We start from the raw sequence: 27,000 nt of genomic DNA, 5'->3' as shown, positions 1-27,000 counted from the left end.
TAGGGGTGGGGCTTGGGGGGGTTGGGGGCGGGGCTGGGCATGCTGGGGGCGAGGCTGGGGAATGCCTCTCGGAACCAAAGGTACTGTTACAAAGGAGTCTCATTCTTTCTGCTTTACTTTCTGAAAATGAATATGACATGTGTAAGGGTCATTGAAGGTGAATAGAACCTCCTGGTGTCTTCTTTGTGTTTCCAAAAATGTATTTTTTATATTGTCTAATGAGGGACACAGGGGGATAATAATTCTGAGACATTTGGGTTATAATGTCTCCTTTTAAGACACGGGCAAACAAAAGGCAATAAGCCACCTCCCGTATAACCCCGTCTCCAACCACCAAGTATGAGTTTTTTCAGTAGTGTCCTAGCAGGTTTGGACGCACTCAGCACTGACTATATTTTTACTAGACATTTTATTAAATTGTTAATTCTAATTCTATTCTATACATTTTAATTGTTAATTCAATCTGTATATTGTGGATTATTTTCTCTTCAATTACTTCAATTAGGACTTTCAAATTGCTATTTTAGCCAATCTCTACACAACAGCTATCGGGTCCGTCTACCTGAAGTCGGTCTTCAGCTGTTTACTGGTTCATCTTTTTGTTTTGGCATGTTTTACACACGCCTTTAGTTGTTACCTGCTTTGGTATTTTTACTTCCTAGACTTTGGCCTTCTCCCTTTTTTTGTTGACTTTGTTGCTGTCCACTTTGTTGGTGAGAATTGCTCTCATGTTTACTGATAGTTCTACCTTTTCGTCTGATGTTGCATGTTTGGTTGTCCTCCAGATTGTCAGTTTGGGCTCATCATTCCATCAGGTAACAATTCTCTGTTTACTTGTCCTGTTGCTGAAACACCAGGTTGAACCTTGGTGTCCTTTTTCATTGGTCATTGCAATTCACATATTTGCCTTCACTCCCTTTTCAAGTAGGCTTCTTCGAGCATTGATAGCGGGATTATAACTAACTTCAAGTTTTTTTGTGTCCAAACCTCCTGAAGGTATCATTATTACCCAATTGTTTTTAAGAATTACTTTCCTCCTGTAAAATCTTCTGAACAAGGTATTACAGCAAGTACAAAAATCCTATTTTTCCACATACATGACTTGGTTAAATGTAGGTAAAATTTCCATCAGCTTGAATTTGAATATACAATAAATAGTATAGAAAAACTGTGGACCAAGGGAACAAACAGGTTTTTAGTTAAGGTTCTTGTAATAGAAGATGAATCTTGATAGTTTGATCTGGGCAAAGCTTCACTTTTGTTTCAGTTTCCATAAATCTATCCATATGTTACAATATTTGGAAGATTTTTGTGAATCAAGCTTTACTTTTTAAGCAATATCCTGCAGTTACTTTGTTGATCTGCTGTAGCTTTTTTCAAGTTTTCATTTGTAAGTTCAACTGTTGGAGAAAATATGATTTGCCATATGTCAATATTTTTATCTCATTACATCAGTACATTTGTCAGATAATAGGTGTTAAGAGTTTGCTAAGCTATTGTATTCATTGTAGGTTCTTCTGGTAGGATGCCTTGATTGTGCAGTCTTACTTAAGAATAAGGATTGGCCCCTGAATATTGCATCGCTAAGCACAATTATCCAATCAATATGATATTGATCTTTAATTTATACTTTCTTCTAACAGGAGAAATCACTACAACAACTCTTCTGGATCGTGAAGCAAAATCAGAGTATATCTTAATTATCCGTGCTATGGATGGTGGTGTCGGACCCAATCAGAAAACAGGCATAGCTACAGTAAGTCAATGCTTGATGACTGGATAATTGTTGATAAATTTGAAAACCATATATTTTACAACATCGTTGCCAGAAATGTAAACATGGACTAGCTTGAAATGATTCAGAGAATGAAATGGTTTAGGGTTTAGGTTGTGCATTACAAATATGTCAGCCTTTCTATATATATAAGTTTTGGCTTCACAAAAATAAAAAACCAATAGTGCCAGAGATGACCACTCCACTGAAGAGATATACATGCAGAAGTTCTACAGGTCGCTGCCCCACATCAGTCAGGGACATTGTTATATCTAAGGAAAAAACAAAAACAAGGGGCGCCTTCCCTAGTGTAGATACATTTTTATTAGACAAACGGCAAAAGTAGAATAATACTCACAAAAGAGTAGATGACAATGAGCCTTCAAAATCAAAGGTTGATCCTCATTTTAGCAAAGTTTTTGCTTCAGTTGCACTTTAAATGAGCAATCTGAAGTATGAATCTCTTGCCTACAGTGATGGGGAGTAAATATATAACTTCAAAGTATCTATTTCTAGACTTTGAAACATTTTAATGGTCCTGTTAATCTGTTTAATCTGATTGACACCCCCCACACACCCCCCACACACCCCACCTCACCAAAACAGCTCAACTTAAGTGGGGAATTCCATCTGCAAGAAAGTGTACGCTTTTCTACATTCAAAAAATATGCTTAAAAACAAAGCATTTCACCTACTTGAGTGAGCTCTTGAGTTCTTCATAAAGTGATGCTATCCACATAAAGATGTTGCGCACCAACAGCAATACTTGCCAAGGACTCATCAGCAGCTGACTGGTGTGTCAGCAACACACAATCTTAAAATCTCAAGACTACTTGGGCTGCTGCTTAAAAGACAGTTTTCTTTATTAGATGTCAACATTTTCATGAAACGTTCTGCCCAAACCTCAATAGGCCTTTTTTTGACAGTAGGAGACGATGAAAAAAGTAATTTACTTCTTGTCTTCTCACCAATCCTCTCTATGTGTTATACTGAACATTTTTATTATGACTTTCAATCTGCTCATCCAGGTGGAGTTCATTGGAGCAGTAGACTAAACAGGCCTGACCTTCCTTTGCCTTATCCTGGCTTACACTATTCTTGAGAGAGGGCAATGGCCTTAGACTAACTGGGGGGAATTTATCAAAACTGGAGCAGAGAAATTGTGCAGCAGTTGCCCATGGCAGCCAATCAGCATCTCTCTTCAGTTTGTTCAGGTAGGATTTGAAAATTAGACAGAGAAGCTGATTGGTTGTGGTGCAAATCTGCTCCATATTTTGTCTGCTCCAGTTTTGATAAATTCCCCCAACTGTGTTTAGAGTCAGAAAGGAACATTATGTGGGTTTTCTAAAACACAGCTCAACTGGTTCATTTAAGCTGAAAGAAGCTGCCATGGTACTTTGAGGCTATCACACATATCAGAGCAACTTGACAGAAATATTTGATGTCCAACCCTTGTATCCAGTAACAGTCCTTTTACTAATAGTTTAGCTTGAGTCTCTGCTTGAATGTGGCCTGTGGAAGTTAATGCCAGTAAGCCTAGCAGATTTGCAAGAAAACTGGGGCACCAAAAGAAAACAAACAAATAATGCTGAGTTGAGCTAAATCTGAATTTTCAGCAGATCAGCCTTAACCACAGCAACTCAGCGGGATGGATAACCCAGCCAATAGAACTGGTAATGGGTCATTTGGACCCCAAAACTTTTTTTTTTTACCACTTTACTATTTCACTTGATATCGGCAATCCACATCTGATAATCTCACTCAAAGTGGATTGCAGGTTCAAAATCACTTACTAGCAGAGTAAATTTTACTAGCAATCAGTGGTAGAATATCTTATGTTTGACTCATTGCTCTATGTAGAACACTTGGAAAAACTCAGTGTGAATATTAACCTAAAGGATGTTGGCCACAAAACTTCAGCAAAACTAAGAAGTGTTTATCCTAATTTTTATGATGACCTGAAATGTCTGCTCAAAGTCTTTTTTTGCAACTTTTAGACCTTTACACCCAAATAATTGGCAGGTACTTTATAGCATTTTCAAAAAAAATACATAGCACAGTTATAGTTAAGGTAATAGTATTGAATATGTTGGTGTTGAGGATTACAGCAGGTTCCTGCTAGTAGCGCAATGCTATCAACCAGTCTTTCGTTTGCAGGCTACCATCGCTGCTGCAGATTGTTGCATACATCTGCCTGGAGTTCCTTTGTGTGAGAGGTGTTGATTTTTCAATGTAATGTTCTTTAATAAATATTAATTGAGATGTGTTAACACAAACATGCCTACATAGATAACAGGAGCTTGGTACAGGGCTCATCAAAATAATATTCAATTAGCAGCTTTCTAGTCTAAAGTCATTTTAATTACCACGTGTAATTTCTGTAAGGCTTAGCTGTTTTAACGGAGCAAACAGTTCATTACATTGCTGAGCTAGTAGAACTGCCACAGAAAGAGGAAAGGGATTAGGAAAAAGTGATTGTGAATGCAGCTAATGATTGCTAAATGTTTCACAGTTTTTTTGCAGTCCTATACAGTCAATGCAGGGGCATTACTATAAATAATAGGGCTCCAAAGAGCATTTATTACAGGCTTCCTGGAGCTCCAAATCCATTCTTAAACACTATTCTACTACATTACTAAAGTTGTACTAGTCTTAGGCCTTGTTCACACCTAGCGTTTTGTAGCACTTTTTCTACCCTAAAAATGCTCAAAAGCATGCCCAACCCTCCCCTTCCCCTATCCTCCTCCCTACCCCTCCCCCCCTTCCAAATCCGCTCCTCCCATCCGACTCTTCTGGTACATCCTAAACACTCTAACTGGTAGTCAATCTTATTCTTACTACACACACAATCTAGGGCAGGTGTCTCAAACCTCCGGCCCTCCAGCTGTGGTGGAACTACAAATCCCATGAGGCATTGCAAGATTCTCACAGCCATAGACATGACTCCCGAAGAGAGATGCATCATGGGATTTGTAGTTTCACCACAGCTGGAGGGCCGGAGGTTTGAGACCCCTGATCTAGGGTTATACTATCTCCTATTGTCTCCAACCTCTTGTTTCACATCCTATAGCAATTTTGTGTCGGCACTGTTCAACACAATAACCGGATGTTAGGATGTTATTAATCTAGACAATGGATGTTTTATAAGTTCTATAAGCTTTACATATCTTACTTGTTTATTAACTATTCCTAGACTCAAAGACATCTCTACATGGAAGGCCGGCTGGCAACAGGAATGTATTTACCTGTATATGATTCGTCTATCCCTTTAATGGTTATGTATTCTGTAAAACTCAATAAAGATATACATACTTAAAAAAAAAGCATGCCCAATACTAAATCCTATTAATTTCTACGGGCATGTTTATATCAATATAACTTTTTAATGTTTTTTTCAGTGAAGGACATTTTCAAATATGTGGTGTGTTAACTTACATTCCTGCTTCTTTTTGTAAATATGTAGGGGGTGGCTTGATGTCTGCAGGACCCCTTATTTGAAATGAGGCTCCTAGATTCTGATAAGCCCCCAGCCTGCTGACCCCCACATTCTCTTGGGGACTGGATGTGGGAAAGCCCTTTTGCTCATCAACATAGGAACAAGGTCTCTCTTAGCTCCATAAAATGCAATAACATTGCTGCATTTAGCTATAGCCTCTGCCCCGGTAAGGGTCTGTTTATATCTTGCTCTAGGTTTGATTGTTGTTACCAGCTTCCGCATGTTTGGTTACAGAAAAAGCTGTATCCTATCCATATTTTTATGTGAAATGTCTATCAAAGTGGTGCTGTCATGAAAGACCAACAGAGAAATCTAGAATTACACAAACTGGGAATTTCTTTGTTTTGGAATCTTGTGGACTAGAATCACTGAGATCACTTCTTTCTTTTAATAAATTCTGTCACTTTTTGTTACGTTTGCTCTCTATAAAACACTAGAAAATTATAATTTGACCTGTAAAATGCTTTACTACCTGTCCCTTCTCAGTATCAGGACTTAGTCTAAATATTTCTTAACCCAGCAATCCTTGAATATAACAGGTAATGCTCAAGGCAATACAATGTAGACAAGCGACAAACATAATATGTAACTTAAGGTATAACACAATACTGTGGGAGTTGAGTGTGTTTAATAAAATGGCATAATTGAAAAAGTAATTTTGTGCATTTGATAAAAATGTTTTAATGCTTCTGTTTAAAATATCAGATTGCTGTATTATAGTAAATACTATACATGGAAAAACCTAATCTTTTTTATTTAGGTAAATATCACTTTGTTGGATATAAATGACAATGCTCCTCAATGGAAAGATGAACCTTACCTTATTAACCTGGTAGAAATGACGCCGCCAGATTCAGATGTCACTACGGTATAGTGGACTGTTTTTAATTGTCCATCTTGTTATGATAATATCCAATTTCTGGACTTTACTAGCTTTCTTACCTTATTTATTTAAAGTGACACTAAACTCAGGAGTTAAATCTTAAAAATGCATTAAGGTACCTGAGACTACAAACTTAATACAAATCAGTAAACTAAACATGAGATTGTAGTCCATTATGGGAGGGAGCTTGGAGTGGTGGCTACTTTATAACCCACACAGGTAACATGGAGAACAAAAGTAGCCATCATCCAGAAGGAAGGACAGTGTTGGCATAAATTCAGAGATTATTTGAGATTGTACAGCCGAGTGATACATAGACAAGCTAAATTTTTGTTAATAGTTAAGGTACTTGAATGCATTTTTAGGATTTAACTCCTGAGTTTAGTGCCACCTTAACTTAGTGGATCTCTCCTTTGCATCACTGTATATTTATTACATAACAGCATTGTGCAGCAACCTTACTTTTTTTAAGTGACCTTAAAATATCTTTTTTTTATTCTTTATTTTTCAAAGCAATACATTATACAACAATAAGAAAAATAGAAATAACAATTGTATCCATATCATAAAATCTACAAAATACCCACCTGTTTTGTGTGTACTTAACTTTCAAATGTTACATTCAATATTTCTTCCAACAATATGATACCACTAATACCATTTACAATTATTCTTGTCCCTCCTCCCCCCTTCCCAAAAAAAGGGCTCCACTAAAAAATATCTCACGTAGGTACCTTCATTCTCCACTGCACTTACGCTACATTTGACAAAAAGGCCCTGTATTCCCATGAACAGGTAAATCGCATCCAACTAGACCAGACAACGCCACATTTCTCTTCTCTTTGATATAATGATGATGTAATTTCCTCCATATCTCTAATCTCAGCGATTTTAGAGAACCACAGTGGATTGGATGGGGGAGCCTCCTGTCTCCAGAGCGTTGGTATACAAATTCTTGCTGTGTTCACTAAATGTATTAATAAAGAATGCTTATATTTCTTCCTAGAAATAGGGTAGGCATGTAAAAGGTAAGTCTCCGGATTTCCCCCCAAATCTTCTCCAGTTAGTTTAAAAATGTGACCCTTAACTTGATCCCAAAAAGGATGTATTTTTGAGCATGACCAGAATATATGTAAAATAGTTCCCTCTTTATATTAAGCATGCCTAAACATACCTTTTCCATTACATAACTTCTCAAAAGAGGTAAGCCTTGTTGTGGTAATAAATCTTCTGTTAAGGGTTTGTAGAAAGCTAAATAATTGAAGTATCTGCCATCTAAGTAAAAAGGGGGAAGAAACCGCTGAGAGCTCTGCCATCGACGGTAAGCCATATTGGATCACAAACTCATGGAATCTAACTTTCCCCGGGTCTCTCATCACTAGAAATTGCTTTTCCAATATTCCTGGGGGGAAAAGCAGGATTGCCCAATACAGAGTCATAAGACAAGTGTCACTTTTTGGAGTTGTTATAAGAGATGATGATCGCACTGTTTTTAGTGTGGGGCCTAATAGTGGATGATTCCAAAATGGTTTAAGATATAGCTTTGGCAACCAAGCTAAACCATGCAAATAAATATCTGTTGACTCTTGTTCTAATGAGACTGAATGTTTAAAGGTAGAGTGTCTACACCTGTCTAATGGTCTGGTGAGATGGACGGCTTTATAATATTTAAATGGGTCTGGGAAGCCAATGCCCCCAAAAGTCTTTGAACATAAGAGAAAACTATGCTTCAACCTAGGCTTTTTATCTGCCCATACAAATATAATAAATGCTGTTTGAAGTTGTCGTAGGAATATAGATGGAATTGCAAGTAGTAATGTCTGGAAGAGGTATAATGAATGAGGGAGGATCATCATTAGACATGTGCGATTCGTTCCGAATCGAAATTCGGACAAATGTTCGGAAATTCGGACATTCGGATGTATCCGAACTCCGAATTACAGACATAACGAATGCAAACAAATCCGAATTTCCATTTCTGAAATTCGGTAGCGTTAGTACAAACGTTCGTTTCTTATTCGTTTCTTATTCGTTTCGTTCGTTGGAGCAAAGTGACATTAGAGAAGGAGAAAAATATTTTTTCCCCCTCAAATGTCACTTTTGCTGCAAACGAACGAACAAAACGAATAAGAAACAAATAAGAACAGAAAACGAAACGAACGTTCGTACTAACGCTACCGAATTTCGTCCGAATCCGAATTCCGAATCCGAATTGACTTTCACACCCGAATCCTGAAAAATGAAATAACACAAATCCGAATTTAAAACGAAACTAAACAAATTTTTTGGCAGTGCACATGTCTAATCATCATCTTAAGAATAGCATTTCTGCCGAATCAGGTATACAAATCGTTAGTCCATCTATGAAGGTCAGACTTAATAGAATACATTAAAGGGGGAAGATTTGTTTTAAATATATCCTCCAACTTAGACATAATTGTTTTGTTCCCAAATATGTGATAGCTTTTGTAGCCCATTTAAACTGAAAGTTAGAACATAGTGCTCAAGACTGGTTACATGGAGGTTAACATTAAGTATTTCCAAGTTTTCAGAATTAACTTTAAAATATATTTTTGGAATGATCTAATTTTAAAGTACAAATGTGTTTATGGAAACAACCTTGATTTTGCGGGTCTTTCCTGGGTTTAGTGACCAGAAGTAATCCTTTATTCAAAATGGACATGTCTTTCTTGGCAAGATCTAGGTGTAGCTGTGGTTTATTGCCATAAGTAAAATGCAGGGTACATTATGAACATCCTACTGGCTTGTGATCAGGGAATGCCATATTCTGTTTACACTGCAGCAAACAGAAAATGGGAATGTAGATACACAGAAAGTACCAACGAAACACTTGCCTTTAACTACTAACTACACTATATATTGTACCATAGTTGTTTATCTCCCCAGCTTTTCCCTGTTTGCATTTCCTGTTGAAATTGAACTTTACTAATTTTAAATTCCTGGAAGAAACCAGTTGGAATCCAGCCTTTTGAGGAGTGTGTTCTGTGTTTATAACAAATGCATTATCTCAGTAATCAACAATAAAAGGAAATTGACTGTTTTTATTTTACACACCAACTTATAATTACTGATCCTACTAGGGATGTTCAACAAAAAAAGTCTAATTATCAGTGGCCTGCTCCATAGATGACTTTCACAACGTACTGTCATTTTGGAGTATTCTATAACAATCATCATTATGGCCTTTGCAAAATCCTCAGCAATCAGCTCTGGTTTTAGTACTGCAGCCCTCTTTCTTACCCAGTATTTTCTTTTTCAGTTACAGACAATGGTTATAAAACCATGCGGGCTGAAGGAAAAAAATATAACAAATTCCTCCATCCATGCTAAACAGTGTTAATCACCCACTCTGTCCTTTGTATTATGACAGCGGTGGGTGTGCCGCTGTTAGAATACGTGCATAGTGAAGGCAGCTGATTGGCTGCCATCACTGTTCGAGCAAAGATTTCCCATCCATCTCCTTCGATTTCGTGATTAAAGGATGCTGGATAGAAGGGTGCCTACAGGACCACCCACTGTGTGAATCTCATCCGGTTCACCAAGAACCAGCAGAAATGTTTACAGTGTATGCCAGCTTTACTTTGAAACCCAGGATAAAGCCTACTTTTTATATATTATATGTTCCCATTCAGATTGCATAACTTAATTGTTGTTTTTAAGTGCTTTTTACTCGCTGAAAAAGTAAAATTGAACACTCTGACCTAACAAAGAGTTAAAGACTTACAAGCATTGCATGTTAATGAGAGGAAATTCAGTCTGCCCCCAGTTTGTTACCCCCGTTTATTTTTTATTAAATATATATATTGTGTGGGTGTGTTTTTTTTTTTTGCTATGCTATGTGGGAATGGGAACACATAACAAATGGGAACAAATACACATATATAGTGGGAGTTTTCTTAAATTTGACTGCAAAAATTGTGATTTTCTGCACCTGATCAATGCTATTATCAGCAAGGGCTCATAGAAAACAACTGTTTTCTTTGTTCCTTGTTCACACCACAATGCTACCTTGAGGTGGATTACAGTGACAGGTGCCAGGTGTATATGCCTGTATAGACTATGCATAACCAAAAGGATTATGTTTGCAACATAGAACCAATTGCATGGTCTCTCTGGCTGTTGTTCTCCTGCAAAACTTAGTTTGTGCTTTTAACTAAAGAAATCATAGGTAGCAGTTGAAAGATGTACTTTGTAGATTCGTACATTTCTCTGGCTGTTCCCTATTTTACATAATTTGTCCCTTAATGTGAAGGCTTGTTACCTTAAAACCATCTACACATAAACAAAATTAACACAAATATGATTTCACTTGTTGAGTTGTAATGTACTTACAAGGGTAAGATAAAACATTTCACAAATGAGAAAATGTGTTTTATTTTACTTTGCTTTTTGCGAAAATCTAATACTGTCTTTCAAGGACCTCGCAGAGAAAGAATTGATTTACCACCCTTCAGTGAGTAATGGAAAGTAACACAGAATAATTCTCATTCCCTTCAAAAGATGACAAATGACATAAAATGGAAGACAGTGCATATGATCATGTCTAATGTCTAGTAAAATCTGTCTATTACAGACCAGAAAAGGCTACTAATAAATTGCATTCTAGGTCCTAAAGGAATAATATTCATGGTTAGATATACCTGTCTGGTGCTTAAATGTAATTAGGTAGTAAAACTTATCCTGTTAGCCCTCCATATACCCACTATCCTAGCTGCTATTCAACCTGACACCTACGAAGGACATACATACATGCTGTTAGTGAACTTTTACAAGGTTGTAGCTATAGCCATAGTAGATTGTGTGAGTGCTGTGGGGCCCAGCAGTTTGTGGATCTATACATTCTGATCTGTTTAGTGATACCTGGAGGTAGAATCAGCATTTGGTAAGTGATTTAGGTAAAACTAAATGTAAATACAATGTATTTATCTCAATGTATCTATTGTTTTTGAATAGCACAATAAAACGTACGATCTGCCCATCTTGGACAGGCAGATCGTACTTGCGATCCTCGCAACCCCGCCCCCCTGAGGGGTGGGCTTCCGATGACCACAATGCTGAATGGGCAGTGTGCGCGTGCGCACACCGGCCCGTTCGGCATTTGTCTCCCGAGCACCGTTCAAACCAGCCGAAAATCGTAAGATTTTCGTCTGGTTTTCTAGCGTGCTCCTTAGGCAAAAGACGTGCGACCGTACAGTAGAAACGGTCGCACATCTTCATTTACACTGCACGATTCTTGTACGAGAATCATGCAGTGCATGGGCACCTTAACACATATTTTTTTCCAATCAAGTACAATTAGTAACATGTTTGAATCTTTTGTGAAAGTAGTATGAATCTTGTGCCAAAACATATATAAATGGACCTCAAAGTTTTGTTTAAAAACAAAAACTTCACAAAAAATACACATTTAAAATAAAATACCTTTTATTATGTTTGTAAAATACTTCACTGGGTGTGTACCAGCAACATAATTGTAGTGTCATAATGAAATGGAGAGATAAGAATACAATCTGTATCCGCAGTAACACTAGTTTTTTTTTTAAAAACTGAAAATTAATCTTTATTTTAGTTTTGTTTTCACTGTAAAATTATTCTTTATTTTCTTTCATTACCACAAGACAATACCACCAGAAAAAACAAACATGTTTGTGCCTGAAGCACATAATATATACCATTTTAGTGTGATATGTTTTGATAATGTCTTATAAGGACATAGTATACATTGCTCTTGTCTCTAGGTGGCTAAAAAGGCACTAGCACTACATAGGTTAAGGTATTGCAAAGTTTGATGATGTACAGAGCACAGTAACCTACTTTCTTTGTATGGGCAAACCACAGATTCACTTAAAGAAAACCATTAAATGCAAATAATCCCTACTTTTTGGTAGCATCAAATTTCACATGGCAAGCCTGTAAATGTAAGCACAACCCTATGGATGTTTAAAGCACTCACATAGTTTTTATTATTTCAGGACACCTACCAATTGACAGTACTATTCAGCCTAATAAGGCCCATCAGCAGCGGCTAGTGGTTCTTGTCAACATGTGACACACACAGGCGCAAGCTTTTTCCACTGCAGTACATAGCACCAGTAAGGAGACTACCCAACAACATTGCTTCACATGCAGAAGATTGAGCAAACATTTTTACATTGTGAAGATAAATATGAATATTTAGAACAATTTCCAACTCTTCATGGTCCCAAGTTTCCTAGGCCTTGTAACATAGTATTTGAGGTTGAATAAAGACATAAGTCAATCAAGTCCAACCTGTTGTGTGTGTGTGTGTGTGTGTGTGTATAGTCCATGAGTGTTCTCATTCTTAAGAGTACCTGTACCCTTGTACATTTCGGTCTCTCAGAATTATAGACCTATCCCTGCAAAGCATTCCCTTCTTGATGCAGGACAAGATTCTACTAGCTTTGCTTACAGCAACCTGGCACTGTAATCTATTATTTAGTTTGTGGTCTACAATGACCCCCAAATCTTTTCTCCATTTCCGACTTCCCTAGCGGCATACCCATAATTGTATAACCCATTTGCCTATTATTCCTCCCAAAGTGCATAACTGTGCATTTATCGACATTAAACCTCATCTGCCACATAGTTGCCCATTCCCCTATTTTATCCAGGTCCTCCTGCAATGTTACACTATCTTGGCCTGTTTCTATTACCCTCCTAATTTTGGTATCGTCAGCAAACACTGAGATATCGCTGTGTACTCCGTCCCCGATGTCGTTAATAAAAAGGTTGAAAAGCATGGGTCCCAGCACAGAACCCTGAGGCACACCGCTAATGACACTAGCCCAGTCTGAAAGGGCGCCATTTATTGATACTCTCTGTACCCGTTCCCTTAGCCAGTTCTCTATCCATGTATACACCCTTCCATCTATGCCCATAGCTCTCAGCTTGTATAGTAAGCATTTATGAGGTACCATATCAAAAGCCTTAGCGAAATCCAGATCTACCACATCCACAGACCTCCCTCCATCCAGATCTCTACTTACCCCCTCGTAAAAAGTCAGTAGGTTAGTCTGACAGGAACGGTCCTTCCTAAACCCATGCTGGTTGTCATTTATTTTGTCATTTGCCATCCTGAATTGCGGCCAGCTGCCGCTCGTTCCCGGGACCCCCCCGACCCCCCCGACGGTGATTTTTTAATGGATCCCCGCTACCACAGACCCTACAAGCAGTGGGGATCCATGGAGCCCCTCATCCCTCCCTGGGGGGGGCGCCCGGTATTTTTAAAATTAGCGGTCATCAGCGGCTTGTGAGCCGCTGATGACAGCTATTAATTTAAAGGGGACAGTCTGCTGAACAGTTCTACTATAAGCTGATGGTCGCTAAAGCGACCATCAGCTTATAGTAGAACTGTAAATGCCAGGTCCGTACGACGTACTGAGCTGGCCAGCTGGAAGCACTTTTGTAGCTCCGTACGACGTACGTCCTTGGCAGCGAAAGGGTTAAGGCACTCTCCCCCCACTACTATTACTGAGTCTAACTCCCCTTTAGAATCTCTGAAAACACTACTGCAATTACACTTCTACAAATTTACTGGTCCCCCTCCTTTCTTTCATACGACCTGTTCTGGCAGCTCTATGTTCTTGCTTTTATGATCCGGTCCTCCTGCACGATCTTCTGCTTGATTCTTACGTCCGTCCTACCGTCTATTCGTCCTTCCTTCGTCTAATACTGTCAGGAAACCGTCTGATGCTGGCTCCGTCCGTCCTTCCGATTCGTTCTGCCCTCCGTCCTTGGTCTTGCCCGATGCTCGACCGATATTAACAATTTGGGAGTGTTGAAATAAATAATTAGTAATAAGCAATTACTGAATAAATCCCCTCAGATAACAACTTGAAAACCAGCTGTTTACAATCAACACACTATAGATATATAACTTTCAAATTATGCAGCGCCCCCAACATATAATGTGTTGACCCCACGGTCGATTTTGCTGCAGCCTTCAAACTAAATTGGCACACTAGCATTTATACATTTCTTTAGGTCCAGCGCAGAATCACTTATATCTATACACTATAGATATATTCTTGGGGCCTAGCCTAAACAATTTGATAAACTTTGTGGATAAATTAATTTGCACCACTGGCTCAGAGAAGCCCAGTGATTGGCTGCTGTACTGTACATACATTACAGTGCCTCCCATTGGCTGTAGATAAATATTTTGAGATTGATGCTATAATATTCACAATGTATTTCGTATTGTCAGGAACCTTTTTGTCTGCGGTATGGCAATGCCCTTTCAGCTGACAGAGGGCATAAGCTATCTGCTGACTTTAGGTTAAGGGTATACATTGGTATATTTTCTCCTGTGCCCACCAAAAAAAGTAGTAAAAAAAAACAAATTTGGCTTTACTGAAAAGCAATTTCATCAAGCCTTCCTCTAATGGTTAGTCTACAGGACTCTTTATTAAACCTTATAAAATATTCTTTATTCAACTTTTGTAGCACCACTCTGACCGAAAAAGGCAAGCGGTGAACCCCAGAGGCAGGAAGGGCTGACATTTTACTCTCATGGATGGATCCTCAGCCGGATTGTGGGATGTGAACAGAAAAATGGGGTGCCAGTCACTTTTTAAATGCTTTATTGTAGAACAGCCAAAGCCAGACTCCAGGCACACCAGTCCTTTCAAGGTTCCAAAGTGCAGGAATACATTAGCTGAGCAGAGGATGACTCTGTGTAATAGAACCTTGGCTGGATAGATAATATACTTGAGATCTTCTCTGGGAGAGACACCAAACTTGTTCCTGAGGTCCTAGCCATCCTAGCCTTTCTGGCACCTCTTGCAGATAAAGGGCTCTTCTGTTTCTCCATCCTAGACAGTCCCAGACCCCACCTGGATCTATATCTGGCCTCTTGCAGACTTCAGGCCTAGTTAGCTTCTCCAACTGTGCACATCTTACCCCCAGGCTAGGCCCAAGGGCAGACTGCTCTGCACACATGGCAATTCCTGTGTATTTTTGCACTTTCCCAGCATGCAACACTGGCCATGAAACTCCTAGTGATTGTCTAAAGAGACATAAACACTTTCAATGTTCTCCTATTGGCTGCCCCACTCTGTGGTAGGGTCACACCTCACAACAGGTAGGTGGAAACAATAGCAGAATACCTAGGAATGGCCAAATGATCACAGACTACAAATCCGCTCAACTGGTTACAGTTCCAGCAACACTAAATTTAGAGAGCCACTCCACTTAGGGAGAAGGGGCTACATTTTATTAACATAAAAACTATAGATCAAGAAGCTTGTAAAATTGTGAAAGACAAACAAATTACTTTAGGGTAAACAATGCAAGAATAGTGCTATGAATGCACTTGCTGAACATACATTATACAGAGATTGCCTTTAGTAAAAACCACATGCCAAAATTGTTATTATAGATTATTATTATGATTATGTAGCGCTACCCCCCGAAAGAGCCGCTGGATGCCCGGTTCATTTCTAGTCTGTCTATGGTATGATCTTCAGCTGCCCACCCAATAGCACTAACCGCCCCTCTTTTGGTGCCATTAAACTGATGTCCACTCCAGTAGTAAAATGCTAAGTAAACAATTTATTGAACATCTTCACTGGGGAGAGAGGTTATAGGGGTTATAGGTGTCCAGGGGTAACCAACAGAAGCTCCAAACTCACCAGACTTGCTAAATGTATCAGTGTAGATCCACCTGGGAGACAGCGGACAGCCACTGATGTAACAGACAGACAGGATGGATGCAGATCCTCAATCAGGAAAGACACCGACCATGCTCCTGAAGTCCACTTAGATCCAGGGTACTTCAAGAGACTGCACTGGTCCCGGTTCTCTTCTTCTTTCAGCATCAAAGGCCTCCTCGATGTTGGATGCCTCAGGGAAACCTTCCCCTCACAACAGCCCATGCCCACCCCCAGGCCTCAGGCCTAGCCTGGGGGGCAGACTGAACAGGACCCAGCCCTAATCCAGGGCTGGTCCTGGCTAGTCGCAGCACATGGCAAATCCCACCAGAATATGTACCCTATCCCAGCATGCACCACTGGTTCAGAGAAGCCCAGTGATTGGCTGCTGTACTGTACATACATTACAGTGCCTCTCATTGGCTGTCCCACAATATGACAGAGTCGCACTCCGCCCAGGGGGGTACAGGCAATGTTAGACACCTGGGATTAACCAAATAATTGCCACTATAAATCCAGCCAGGCTGACTACAGCCCCGGCTATCGCTAAATGTCTAGTAGCCACATCACAGAAGGTGATGGGGGCTACAATTATTATACATGATTTATATAGCACATATAACAGTTTCTGCAGTGCTCAGTAGACCTAAATAGCTGAAATAGACTCTGACCTCTTTGACCTCCCAGGACTCTCTCTGCTTTTCCATTCATGTAATTAGAGGCATCTTTGACCAATAGCGTAGCTTAGGAGGCAGGGTAAAAAAAAAAAGGGACCAGGTTTACTTTTGCAGGAAAAATCAAGGTTTATGTCTAACTTCAGCTGCCTATGTCTATGACGGCCGAGCGGCTCAGCCAAGCCAAAGGCATATGCTTCGGCTCAACTAAGCTGAAGCGGGGCGAACGGCCTTTCGCCCCGCAAATGACAGCTGGGCGGAGCCAGTAGTGATCTCACGGCTGGCTCCGCCCAGCTGTAATGACAGATCAGCGTCCCCAAATGACTTGGGGATGCTGATCTGTCATTAAACAATAACTGGGCGGAGCCGTCATTACAGTGCCTCTCATTGGCTGTCCCACAATATGACAGAGTCGCACTCCGCCCAGGGGGGTACAGGCAATGTTAGACACCTGGGATTAACCAAATAATTGCCACTATAAATCCAGCCAGGCTGACTACAGCCCCGGCTATCGCTAAATGTCTAGTAGCCACATCACAGAAGGTGATGGGGGCTACAATTATTATACATGATTTATATAGCACATATAACAGTTTCTGCAGTGCTCAGTAGACCTAAATAGCTGAAATAGACTCTGACCTCTTTGACCTCCCAGGACTCTCTCTGCTTTTCCATTCATGTAATTAGAGGCATCTTTGACCAATAGCGTAGCTTAGGAGGCAGGGTAAAAAAAAAAAGGGACCAGGTTTACTTTTGCAGGAAAAATCAAGGTTTATGTCTAACTTCAGCTGCCTATGTCTATGACGGCCGAGCGGCTCAGCCAAGCCAAAGGCATATGCTTCGGCTCAACTAAGCTGAAGCGGGGCGAACGGCCTTTCGCCCCGCAAATGACAGCTGGGCGGAGCCAGTAGTGATCTCACGGCTGGCTCCGCCCAGCTGTAATGACAGATCAGCGTCCCCAAATGACTTGGGGATGCTGATCTGTCATTAAACAATAACTGGGCGGAGCCGTCACTGTTGGCTTTGCCCAGTTATTTATTGGCCGGGAACGGCTAGAAGACTCTATCACTGCTAGCTCCACCCAATTGTTGTTGTTTTTTTAAATCTTTATTTTTTTAAATTTAAAATGTATTTACATTTAAAAAAATATTTTTTCAACTTTTTAAAAAAAAAACTCTTTTCATTGGAGGGGCGTGTCCGGCCGCTGACTGTGATGGCCGTGTTCTGAGAGAGCTCTGACCACTGCTGCCCTTACAGCGACTAAAAGACAACTACAGCAGCTTCTATCTTCCACCTGGACCCACACGCAAGTGCCTAATTCCACACTGCTGTCATCTCTATGACTAAGAGGGGCAAAGGAGCTCATAAACCTCAGAAATTGACTGATTTATTTCCAGCCGCGGCTGGAAGCAGACAAGATGGCGCCGGCTCCAGCTGCCCGTCTCCGATCCGATCTCGCTCACCTCTGTCAGCAGCCTCTGTGACAGACACGACTCCTCTTTCTCCCTCGGAGCTTCATCATACTCTGGGTGAGTCGTCCCCTCCTGATTCTCTTACAACACGCAGCCCTGCCAAGGCTAAAAGATCAAAAAGCACTGCTGCTGATAATGCTGACTTTTCATTTATTGCTATTCTGCTCGGCACCACGGAGGTACCAAGCGGAATAGCCAAGCTGAATGCCGCTCGGCATTCACTCACTGCCTTTCGGCGAGTAAGCTGACAGAGCTTCGGCTCAGCCGATCCAGACTTTGGATCGGCTGAGTCGAAGTCCTTCTGCACTCCGGCTCAGCCGAACATGCTAGGCATGTTCGGCTGACCGAAGTGCAGCTGAAGACAGCCTATGTGCTGCCAAAATCAGCCATACAAGCCAGAAGTGAATAGCCAAACGTAGTGTAGCTCACTTCAGCTGGGTTATTCACTCGGCTGCCTTTGGCTGCTTTGTGAATAAACCCCTCTGTTTTCCCAAGCATTCATTTTCGCTAGTCTTAATCTGCACTAATGATGTGAAGTTAATTCACATCATTAGGGGTTTCAATAAATGTTCCCTCTCCATTTTCTCACACTTATCAAACTAATTGAATATTTTTCACCTCATTCCCAAAGTACACAAAATAGACTTCATATAAGCTTAATAATGCATTAAATTAATTTTTATTTTTGTCCAGATCAAACATCATTTATTTCCATTCTAATTATGTTTTCACAGCAGCAGACATTAACTGAACAAGTCTCATTTTTTAATTTCAGTTTTTCTATTTTAAGGCCATGAAATTGTTTGGCGCACAATGCATTGTAACATTATTATTGTGGTTACATTTGCACAATGGCATAGTTCATTGTAGAATCCAGCAATAACATATTGTGCATGCCTAGACTTTTAAACATTCTTATCTGTGCAATTTTCTTTTCTTTTGTGATTAGTAAACAACAATTATGTGCATTTATTTGTGTATGAGGTATATATTAATGAATTCAACAGACTTCCATTGATAGTATCCAAAGGAATAAAGCTTATTAAATAGCCCAAAACAATTGTTCTGCAGAATTTATATTTTTACTACGATTCACAGTGTTTTCATTGTGGGTTTTTTTTTATTCTGTCCAATTGTTATCAGTACTAGCATGCGTTATTTATAACACTTGGGAATTATGGTAATTGTATTTTGGATGAATAAATAGTTCTCAATAGGAATACATTTGCAAATATTGTAAGTCAGATTATTGAGTGAATTTTAAGGTAGGCATTAGGCTCCAATGTAGCTGGTAGCATTCGATGTTCATTGTTTATCTCTACTACTGGCTGAGTTAAATATAGCAGAAACACTAAGGTACCAGTAAGTTTACTGCTTAATTGGTATTTTAATACAGTTAATTATGGTGAATGTTATGAGTTGATAATTCTTTCTTGATGTGTTCATCTTATACTGTTATAAATCTTGAAGATGAAAAAGCATATTGAAAAGATTCATTATAGCTGGCACAAGCAGTATGTAACACATATATATCCTATGTTGTAAAATTACATTTTACAATTTAAAAAAACAGGAACTTGGTATAAAGTTTGTGTTGGGCTGCCAGTGACAGTCACTGTTTTGAGTGGTGTAAACAGAAAAAACAAACAAATTCTGAGTCGCAACTACCATGGGGATGGACAGATGAAAAGGGGAAAAGGTGGGCTGGGGCACGCAGGGTTAATGCTGCCTGAGAAGCAGTATATTGATGTTTCTCCTCCGTGGAGTATTGAGTATCAAGGAGGGCGAGGAAACAAAATAGGTGCAGGTGAAACAGAAGCAAGTTGAGAGGTGTATAGTGCGTATATCAACTCACCGTGAGGTTCTTAAAGAAGTGTAGTCATCGACGGCGGGATTCGTGTTGGAGGCGAAGTCCGGCGGTCTCCTCTGGGTCTGGGTGATGGATCTTGAGTTGCAGAGTCGAGGTGTAGTTCCGTGTAGGTGTAGTTCCTCTCCCTCCTTGATACTCAATACTCCACGGAGGAGAAACATCAATATACTGCTTCTCAGGCAGCATTAACCCTGCGTGCCCCAGCCCACCTTTTCCCCTGTCCATCCCCATGGTAGTTGCGCCTCAGACTTTGTTTGTTTTTTCTGTTTACACCCATACCAGTTGGACACCCCGGTCCATACTAAACTGAAGCCGAACGCCACCCTCACCCCACTTTTATTCTCATCCACACAGCCCCCTCAAAAATAAAAAAGTTCTGAATAACGCAGAAACCACTACCCCCCACCTCCCATGAGAGCGCTGTCACACAGGACTTGAATCCTCAATATTTTCTACTGTTTTGAACGGGCTTGGGCAAACTGAGGCAAACTGATTTCACACCAAGCCCAAGTTCATGACTAGTGATAATTAGCCTGAATTTAAGTTGTCTCTGGCAAGTCTAACTATAGCCTTGCCAGTCTGCCACAAGGGCCCCCTTGGTATATAAGAGCTCATTTCTATACATGTGACTAATGTGGTAAATAGGTGACAGCTGTTTCAGGTTGTTGTTATTGGAGCTGTTTGAAAATGCCAGAATTATCTATGATGTCTTCAGTTTGTTGCAGTTTGCCCAACCCTGCTCCAGATAAAGCCTGTTGAGTTGAGCCCAATTAAAAAAATGTTTTACCCCAGTCAATATTTTTTTTAGCTTCAGAGAAACATGAACATTTTTGTCTCCATTGGAGAGATTTTCCCTCACTTCTTGTCTTTGTGATGCCTGTACAAAAAAACAGGAACTGTGGTTGTCATTGGTATGGGAAGGCACAGACCGCAAAAATATTTAAAAGTCCTAAGACTTCCCTACTCTTCTAAAAATGTGTATTTGTCTGTGTTCCCATTGGATAGATACAACAGGAAGTGAGGAACAATATTTCCAATAGGGACATATATGGCAATAAATGTCCAAACACCTGTAGCACACCTTACCGGACTTCCCATAAAGTAAATGGGTGCTCGCAATGACCGCGGATGGCGCCGCATCAGGCAAAGATTGTTGTGAAGAGATGTCACCAGCACACCAATATGACAAACAAGTCAAAGTTCAGTGAACCTTCATTTTAATTTTTTAGAAGTCACTTAAAGTAGTGTCAAGCGCTTTCGGGGCCGCGCACGGTCCCCTTCATCAGGCTTAAAGTGAACAAGTGAGCCTGATGAAGGGGACCCTGCGCGGCCCTGAAAGCGCTTGACACTACTTTAAGTGACTTCTAAAAAATAAAAATGAAGGTTCACTGAACTTTGACTTGTTTGTCATATTGGTGTGCTGGTGACATCTCTTCACAACATATGGCAATAAAACACTGATAGATGCTCTATCCTTTCCCCATTCTTTGCAAAAAAATAATAAAGCTGCTGTTGGAATTTCAAGCCTCTTCTAATGAAAACCTTACTGTCATTCTGATTTTGAACATGATCCAGAAGTTTTCTAATAAAATTAGGTTTAATGACACACTTTAAAGACACAGTAAGGCCAATTTATACAATCTAGAGCAGATGGAAATTGAGCTAAAGGCCAAGGCAATTAATGTGTATTCATTTTCTAACCTGTACTGAAAAAGTAACAGTTTAAATTTGAGAGGCTGCTAATAGCTTCATTTCTTTCGCTCCCATGTTTGCAAGTAAGTGCTAAGAGTTTATAAGTTAAAGGCAAATGTAAGCTGATCAGCAAAAGGATTACTTTGTTGCTAAAGGTCTCATTTGGTGGCCAATAGGAAATTGCAGGGGGCAGGAGGAGTCTGGCTATTGATTGATAGTTCAATTGATGATCTATAGATGTATAATAGAGCATCTGGGTTTTTGGAATACTCAGATGCTTTGAATGCAATCAGGTACTTGGAGGTAAAGCTTTATGAACTTGAGGCCACCTTAGAAGGTAAGGCAACTGGTTCAACTGACTTAGCATCACCACTGGCTTTTGGATGTATATTTTGTTTTATGCATAATATATAGTTTGTGAATCCTTTAGAGTTACCTTCCTTTCTTCATAAATGGCTTCAAACATGTGTGATCCTCAGCTGTGCTGCAATAACAGAAAAAAACCTATCTGCTTAAGCTAAAAATACTAACTGTTGTACTTTACATTACTGAAAATATTATCTATACAATTACCGTCTAGACTGGGAAACATGTATATACACTTCCTTTAGTGATGGTAACATTCAGCAGACATTTTCTGTAGCTGCTGATCAAACTTTTACAATAGTTAGGATGACATTTTAACCTTGATTTATGTTAAGCTCAGCCAAGGCTAAGCTTGGATTTTTTTGCCAAGCCACTGATGTCATAGAACTATATTGAAGGCAGGTGATGCAGCATTTTTTTGTCCTTTGCCAAGAAATGATGTTCTAGAAATATTGCGAATAAATTGCGAATAAATTGATAATAGCTTCTCGGCTCAGCTAAAAAAAAACCTTAAATGTTGAAAATCCGTTTGATGTCCTTCATTTGACATGTTTTACTCAGGAGTTAGCTTTGTCTTACTATGATTATCAGTCCTAAGTGAAACATGTCGAAAGGAGGTACCCACACAGGCAGAGAGGGATCAAAGGATCATTATTTTTTTGTGGAGGGGGAATAAGTGTGCGGCCTAAAATGTTCAACATTGGGTCTGTGGAACAGCAGCTGAGAGAAGAGACTGCATCCTCAATCAGAGTGGAGGTATGAGGGATGTCATACAGTGGAGCACTCTACATATGGCTGGTCCAGTGAGCTAAAAAGCTTAATTTGGTTTGTGGCAGCTATGTTGGGTTTGGCTACAACAGCAGCATAGACCCAGCATGAGATTAAAGTGACATTAAAGTCAAAAAATGTTTTCCTTCCCCCCAATGTTAAGTAAAACACTTACCTTAAATGATGTCTCTTAATCCGATCTTCTTTCCTGTCCTTTTCATCTGTCTCCGATCCAGCACTGACTCCTCTGTCCTTGCTGGCACTTTCTGTCCCACAGTGTCTGCATGTGGGTGCACGCGTCCATAGACTTACCTTGCGTCTCTCCACGTCTCCCAGCTGAAAATCCGAACTGGGCATGCGCCGCCCCAAGATGGTCTGCGGCCGCTGAGCAGTTTCGGATTTTTGGACGGCGAAGACAACGGTAAGTTTAAACCGCTTTTAAAGTTTTTTTTTTTTTTACTTTTTGCATATATCTACTGCTTGCTAGCAGTAGATATATGCAAAAAAAACGGAGGGTTTAGAAAACCTTTAAACACTGCCTTGTTGTATCCAAAATGGGGATACCCATTTTGAGTGAAGTTGTTTTTCAGGTCTGACTGCATGATGCCTACTTAGACTCCTATTTGACTCCTATTTGGAACTATGAGAATTTGATGTTCCCTTCCTGGACTATAGCCTCCTATATTTGTAGCCACAACCACTTTTAGCATTCAGGTACTTTGGTATCCATGTAACCATTTTAACAATTCTTTTGTACATTAAGTAAAGTAATCAACATTTTGTTTTTTCCTATACTAGATCGAGGGATATGTATGACAAATTAACAGAACATCAGGCTTTAGAGCAGATTGAGCATGGTTTCTATACTATATATAAATTATTATTTTAGTTGCTCACAAAACAAAAACTTTTTATTCAGTTAAAAATGAATCTTATGCACTGTATTGTTTTTTCTTGATTTCCTAGCAGTACAATAGAAAATCTGTTATATAATCATATTCTGGATAATAAGCATCAGTTCCTATGTGAATCTACCCATTTAAAACACATGGCTTTCTATCCCTCTAAAATAAATGAGCCATTTTAAGAGCTTGAAAACACACATCAGCCTAAACCATTTGCTCTGGATTTATAATGCTGTAGACAAGAATTAATTAAAGTTTTTCTTTTGGCTGCTGTAAAATAAACAAACCATTTTAGGTGCTAAGTATTTTATGACTCCTAATAGCTAACATCATAAAAATGCAAATGCTAAACACTTTGACATATCCTAAGGATTGATCAACATAAGCAATTTTAATCTTTAACATTGTAATTATAAAGAAATGCATGGTATGAATCGGGTCCTATTAGATAAGTTGTACAGATGTGATACATAAGTAAATCCTCAAGCATATGTACCACCATCCTTGGCACATTCCCTGGTTACTTAACCCGAAGCAGAGTAACCAATCCTTCAATCCTGCGCCGTTCCTCCAATACCCATGTCACCCATGAGATCTGCGCACAGCTTACTCTCCAGAATGCAAACCACCAAAATATCTGCACTTCAGCACCAAGCTCACTCCACCAGTAAATGTATATATATATATACTATTTTTACTCTGACTCTAAGGGGGTGATTTACTAACCTAAGCACACGCATTCACTAGGTGCGTGTGATTTTTACACAGCAAAACGTATTTATCAACCAAAAAGTCTCTAAAAGCATATTTACACTTATGCCATATATGGAAAAATCATGCACATGATGCATATATAATGCTGCTTCACAGTTTAGACAAAAATGGTTAGCTCATGCATTTACATTCCTGCATTCATCAACGCAAGCAACACAATGTAGAGCTAATTTACACAATATCACCTTGCAATTCATGCAGGGCTTTGCACAACACCTAAAGCTCAGTGAGAAGTATAATGACTATCATTGAAAAGATCTGACAATATCAATGTAAAGATCTGAACACCAGAGTTCAATACAGAAATCTCTATGGCTGTTGAAATAGTAGATGATTGCTCCTTGTAATAGCCTACAAATAAAAGCATACTTCCTCCAAACTGTAGTAGGTATATTCCTCTGTATGTGACAAGTTCAGAAGACAGTTGGGTTTTTAATGGAGAGCTGAACACTACACTGGAGTTTAGAGGAAAGCATATCCATCATATTGGAAATTTCTGGCACATAGATCTTTGGTGGACCTCTCTGTGCAGCCATTTTTATGATTTGTATGATTCTACAGTACATACAGTATATGCTTGATGGATATGAGCATATTGTATGTACAGTTATGTAAACAAATTAGTCATATACTTAACTAAAAACACAACATAAAACAATTGCCCTTTCAACCATGTATTCAACAAAAGTATCAATAGATGTAATGTTGCCTCAGAAGCTGGTATTTCCTTGTTATGCAGGAATTACTTTTCTTGACACTTCACTGGTCTCTGACGTTGACTCTGTAGAATGCTTGACCACTGCTCCATGCAAAATACCTTCCGTTTGCAGAAAGTTTTGTGTGTTTTATTGCATGAACTGCCCATTTCACACTCCCCCTTCAAAATTTCAATGGGATTCACATGAGTGCTTTGACCAGTTCATAACCATTAATTTCTTGTTTTTGAACCATTATTTGGTGGATTTGTGTGCTTTGAATCATCATTGTGTTGATAGATTTAATTTCTAGTTCAACTTCAACTTTTGGACAGATAATGTATTCTTTTCAAGAACATTCTAATATGATGCAGAATTCATAGTTGATGATGATGGTTGTAAGCTGCCCAAATCCTAAAGCAGCAAAGCAACACAAAATCATAACATGATTCACAGTTCGCATTAGGTCCATCTCCTGAAACGCTCTTTTTGGTTTGCACCAAATGTCTAAAGTTACTGTGGCCGAACAAGTCCATCTTTGGTTCATCAGTCCATAGCACATTGTTTCAGAAGACCTGGTCTTTGCCTGAATGTTTAATGGCAAGCTGTAGTCTTGCTTTAATGTACTTTTTGGGTAGCAAAAGCTTTTTCTTGGCACACCTCCTATGCGGGTCAAACTGGATCAATCACTTTCTGATTGTATATGCATGCACTTTGACACCAACTGTTGCAAGAGTTATCTGCAGATTCCACACTGAAATTTTGGGGTTCCTGGAGACTTTTTTTAGCATCAAACTGTGAGCTGTTGGTCTGAATTTGCTGGGCCTTCCAGTCCTCAACAAATTAGCAGTTGTTTGAAATCTTTGCAACGTGTATATTATTTTCCTTGCAGTGAAGTTATTGACTTCAAATATATCTTTAAATCCCTTGCCACATTTATAGGCATGCACAACCTTTCCTTTGAGGGCCTTGGAAAGTTATTTTGATCTTTTTATGATGATACCACACACATCAATAACAAAGCACACAACAAACCCTAGATATCTGAGGTTTAAGTGAATTCCATCTGCATACTCCCTAAGGAGATTCTCATCACTGGTACCTAGTCTGGAACACCTGCTTCTAGTTTTATGGATTTAAGGGGGTGGTAAATATAGGAGTGTACTTTTTTGACATGACAAATCAGTTTGCATTCTCCTTAGTTTAGGTTCAGGATGCAGCGATACCGACATGCTAGTATCGGTGCCAATACCAAGTTGGGCCCAAATACTCTGATACTTACCTCCGATACCAGAACTTCTGTTCAGAGTGAGACCTCCCTTTAACTGGCGGTGCTGAGGGAGCATGGAGCCAGGTTCCTTTCCAATCAGGAATCCGGGCAGTTGGTTATGACCCACCTCCCAGCTTCCTCATTGGCTAGGAAGCCAGCTTCACTTGTTGCTAAGCAGCCTGGCTTCCTAGCCAATCAGGAAGCCGGATGGCACCTCATGACCATCTGTAGGTGTTGTCGTGTTATTACCTGCCGCCTGGCTTCTTAATTGCACAGAAAGCCGGCTCCATGCTAATTGGCTGGGTAGGCGGCTTCCTAGCCAATCAGCATTGAGCCAGCTTTACGGCCAATCAGTAAGACGGGTGGTGGGTCATTACCTGCTGCCCGTCTTCCTCATTGGCCGGGAATCTATCTCCATGCTGTTTGGCCGGCTCGATGCAGATTGGCCAGGAAGCTGGCTTCCATGTTCCCTCGTGGCACTGCCGGTCAGGAAATCTCCAGCTCCGGTATCGACGGTAAGTATTTGAGCATTGGGCGAGTTCAACTGTATCAACACCGATACTAGTATCGGTATCGGTGCATCCATAATGTGTGTGTGTGTATATATACTTTATAGATATATATATATTTATAGATCTATATATAGATATAGAAAGATCTTTATATATA

At 39.7% G+C, this 27,000-nt stretch overlaps 1 protein-coding gene across 1 annotated transcript in view; it reads left to right on the top strand.

Moving 5' to 3' along the window:
- Positions 1–27,000, top strand: part of CDH23 (cadherin related 23) — a 782,513-nt gene that overhangs the window by 494,980 nt on the left and 260,533 nt on the right. Inside the window, exons 21-22 of the mRNA XM_018553073.1 lie at positions 1,644–1,756; positions 6,031–6,138. Coding sequence (XP_018408575.1) covers positions 1,644–1,756; positions 6,031–6,138 — 221 coding nt within the window. The remainder of the gene's footprint in view (positions 1–1,643; positions 1,757–6,030; positions 6,139–27,000) is intronic.

Source organism: Nanorana parkeri, unplaced genomic scaffold (genome assembly GCF_000935625.1).
Source record: "Nanorana parkeri isolate BGI_ZX_2015 unplaced genomic scaffold, ASM93562v1 scaffold108, whole genome shotgun sequence".
Taxonomy (NCBI): domain Eukaryota; kingdom Metazoa; phylum Chordata; class Amphibia; order Anura; family Dicroglossidae; genus Nanorana; species Nanorana parkeri.
The sequence above is the reverse complement of the archived record's forward strand: the minus strand, read 5'-3'. Positions and strand labels throughout refer to the sequence as shown.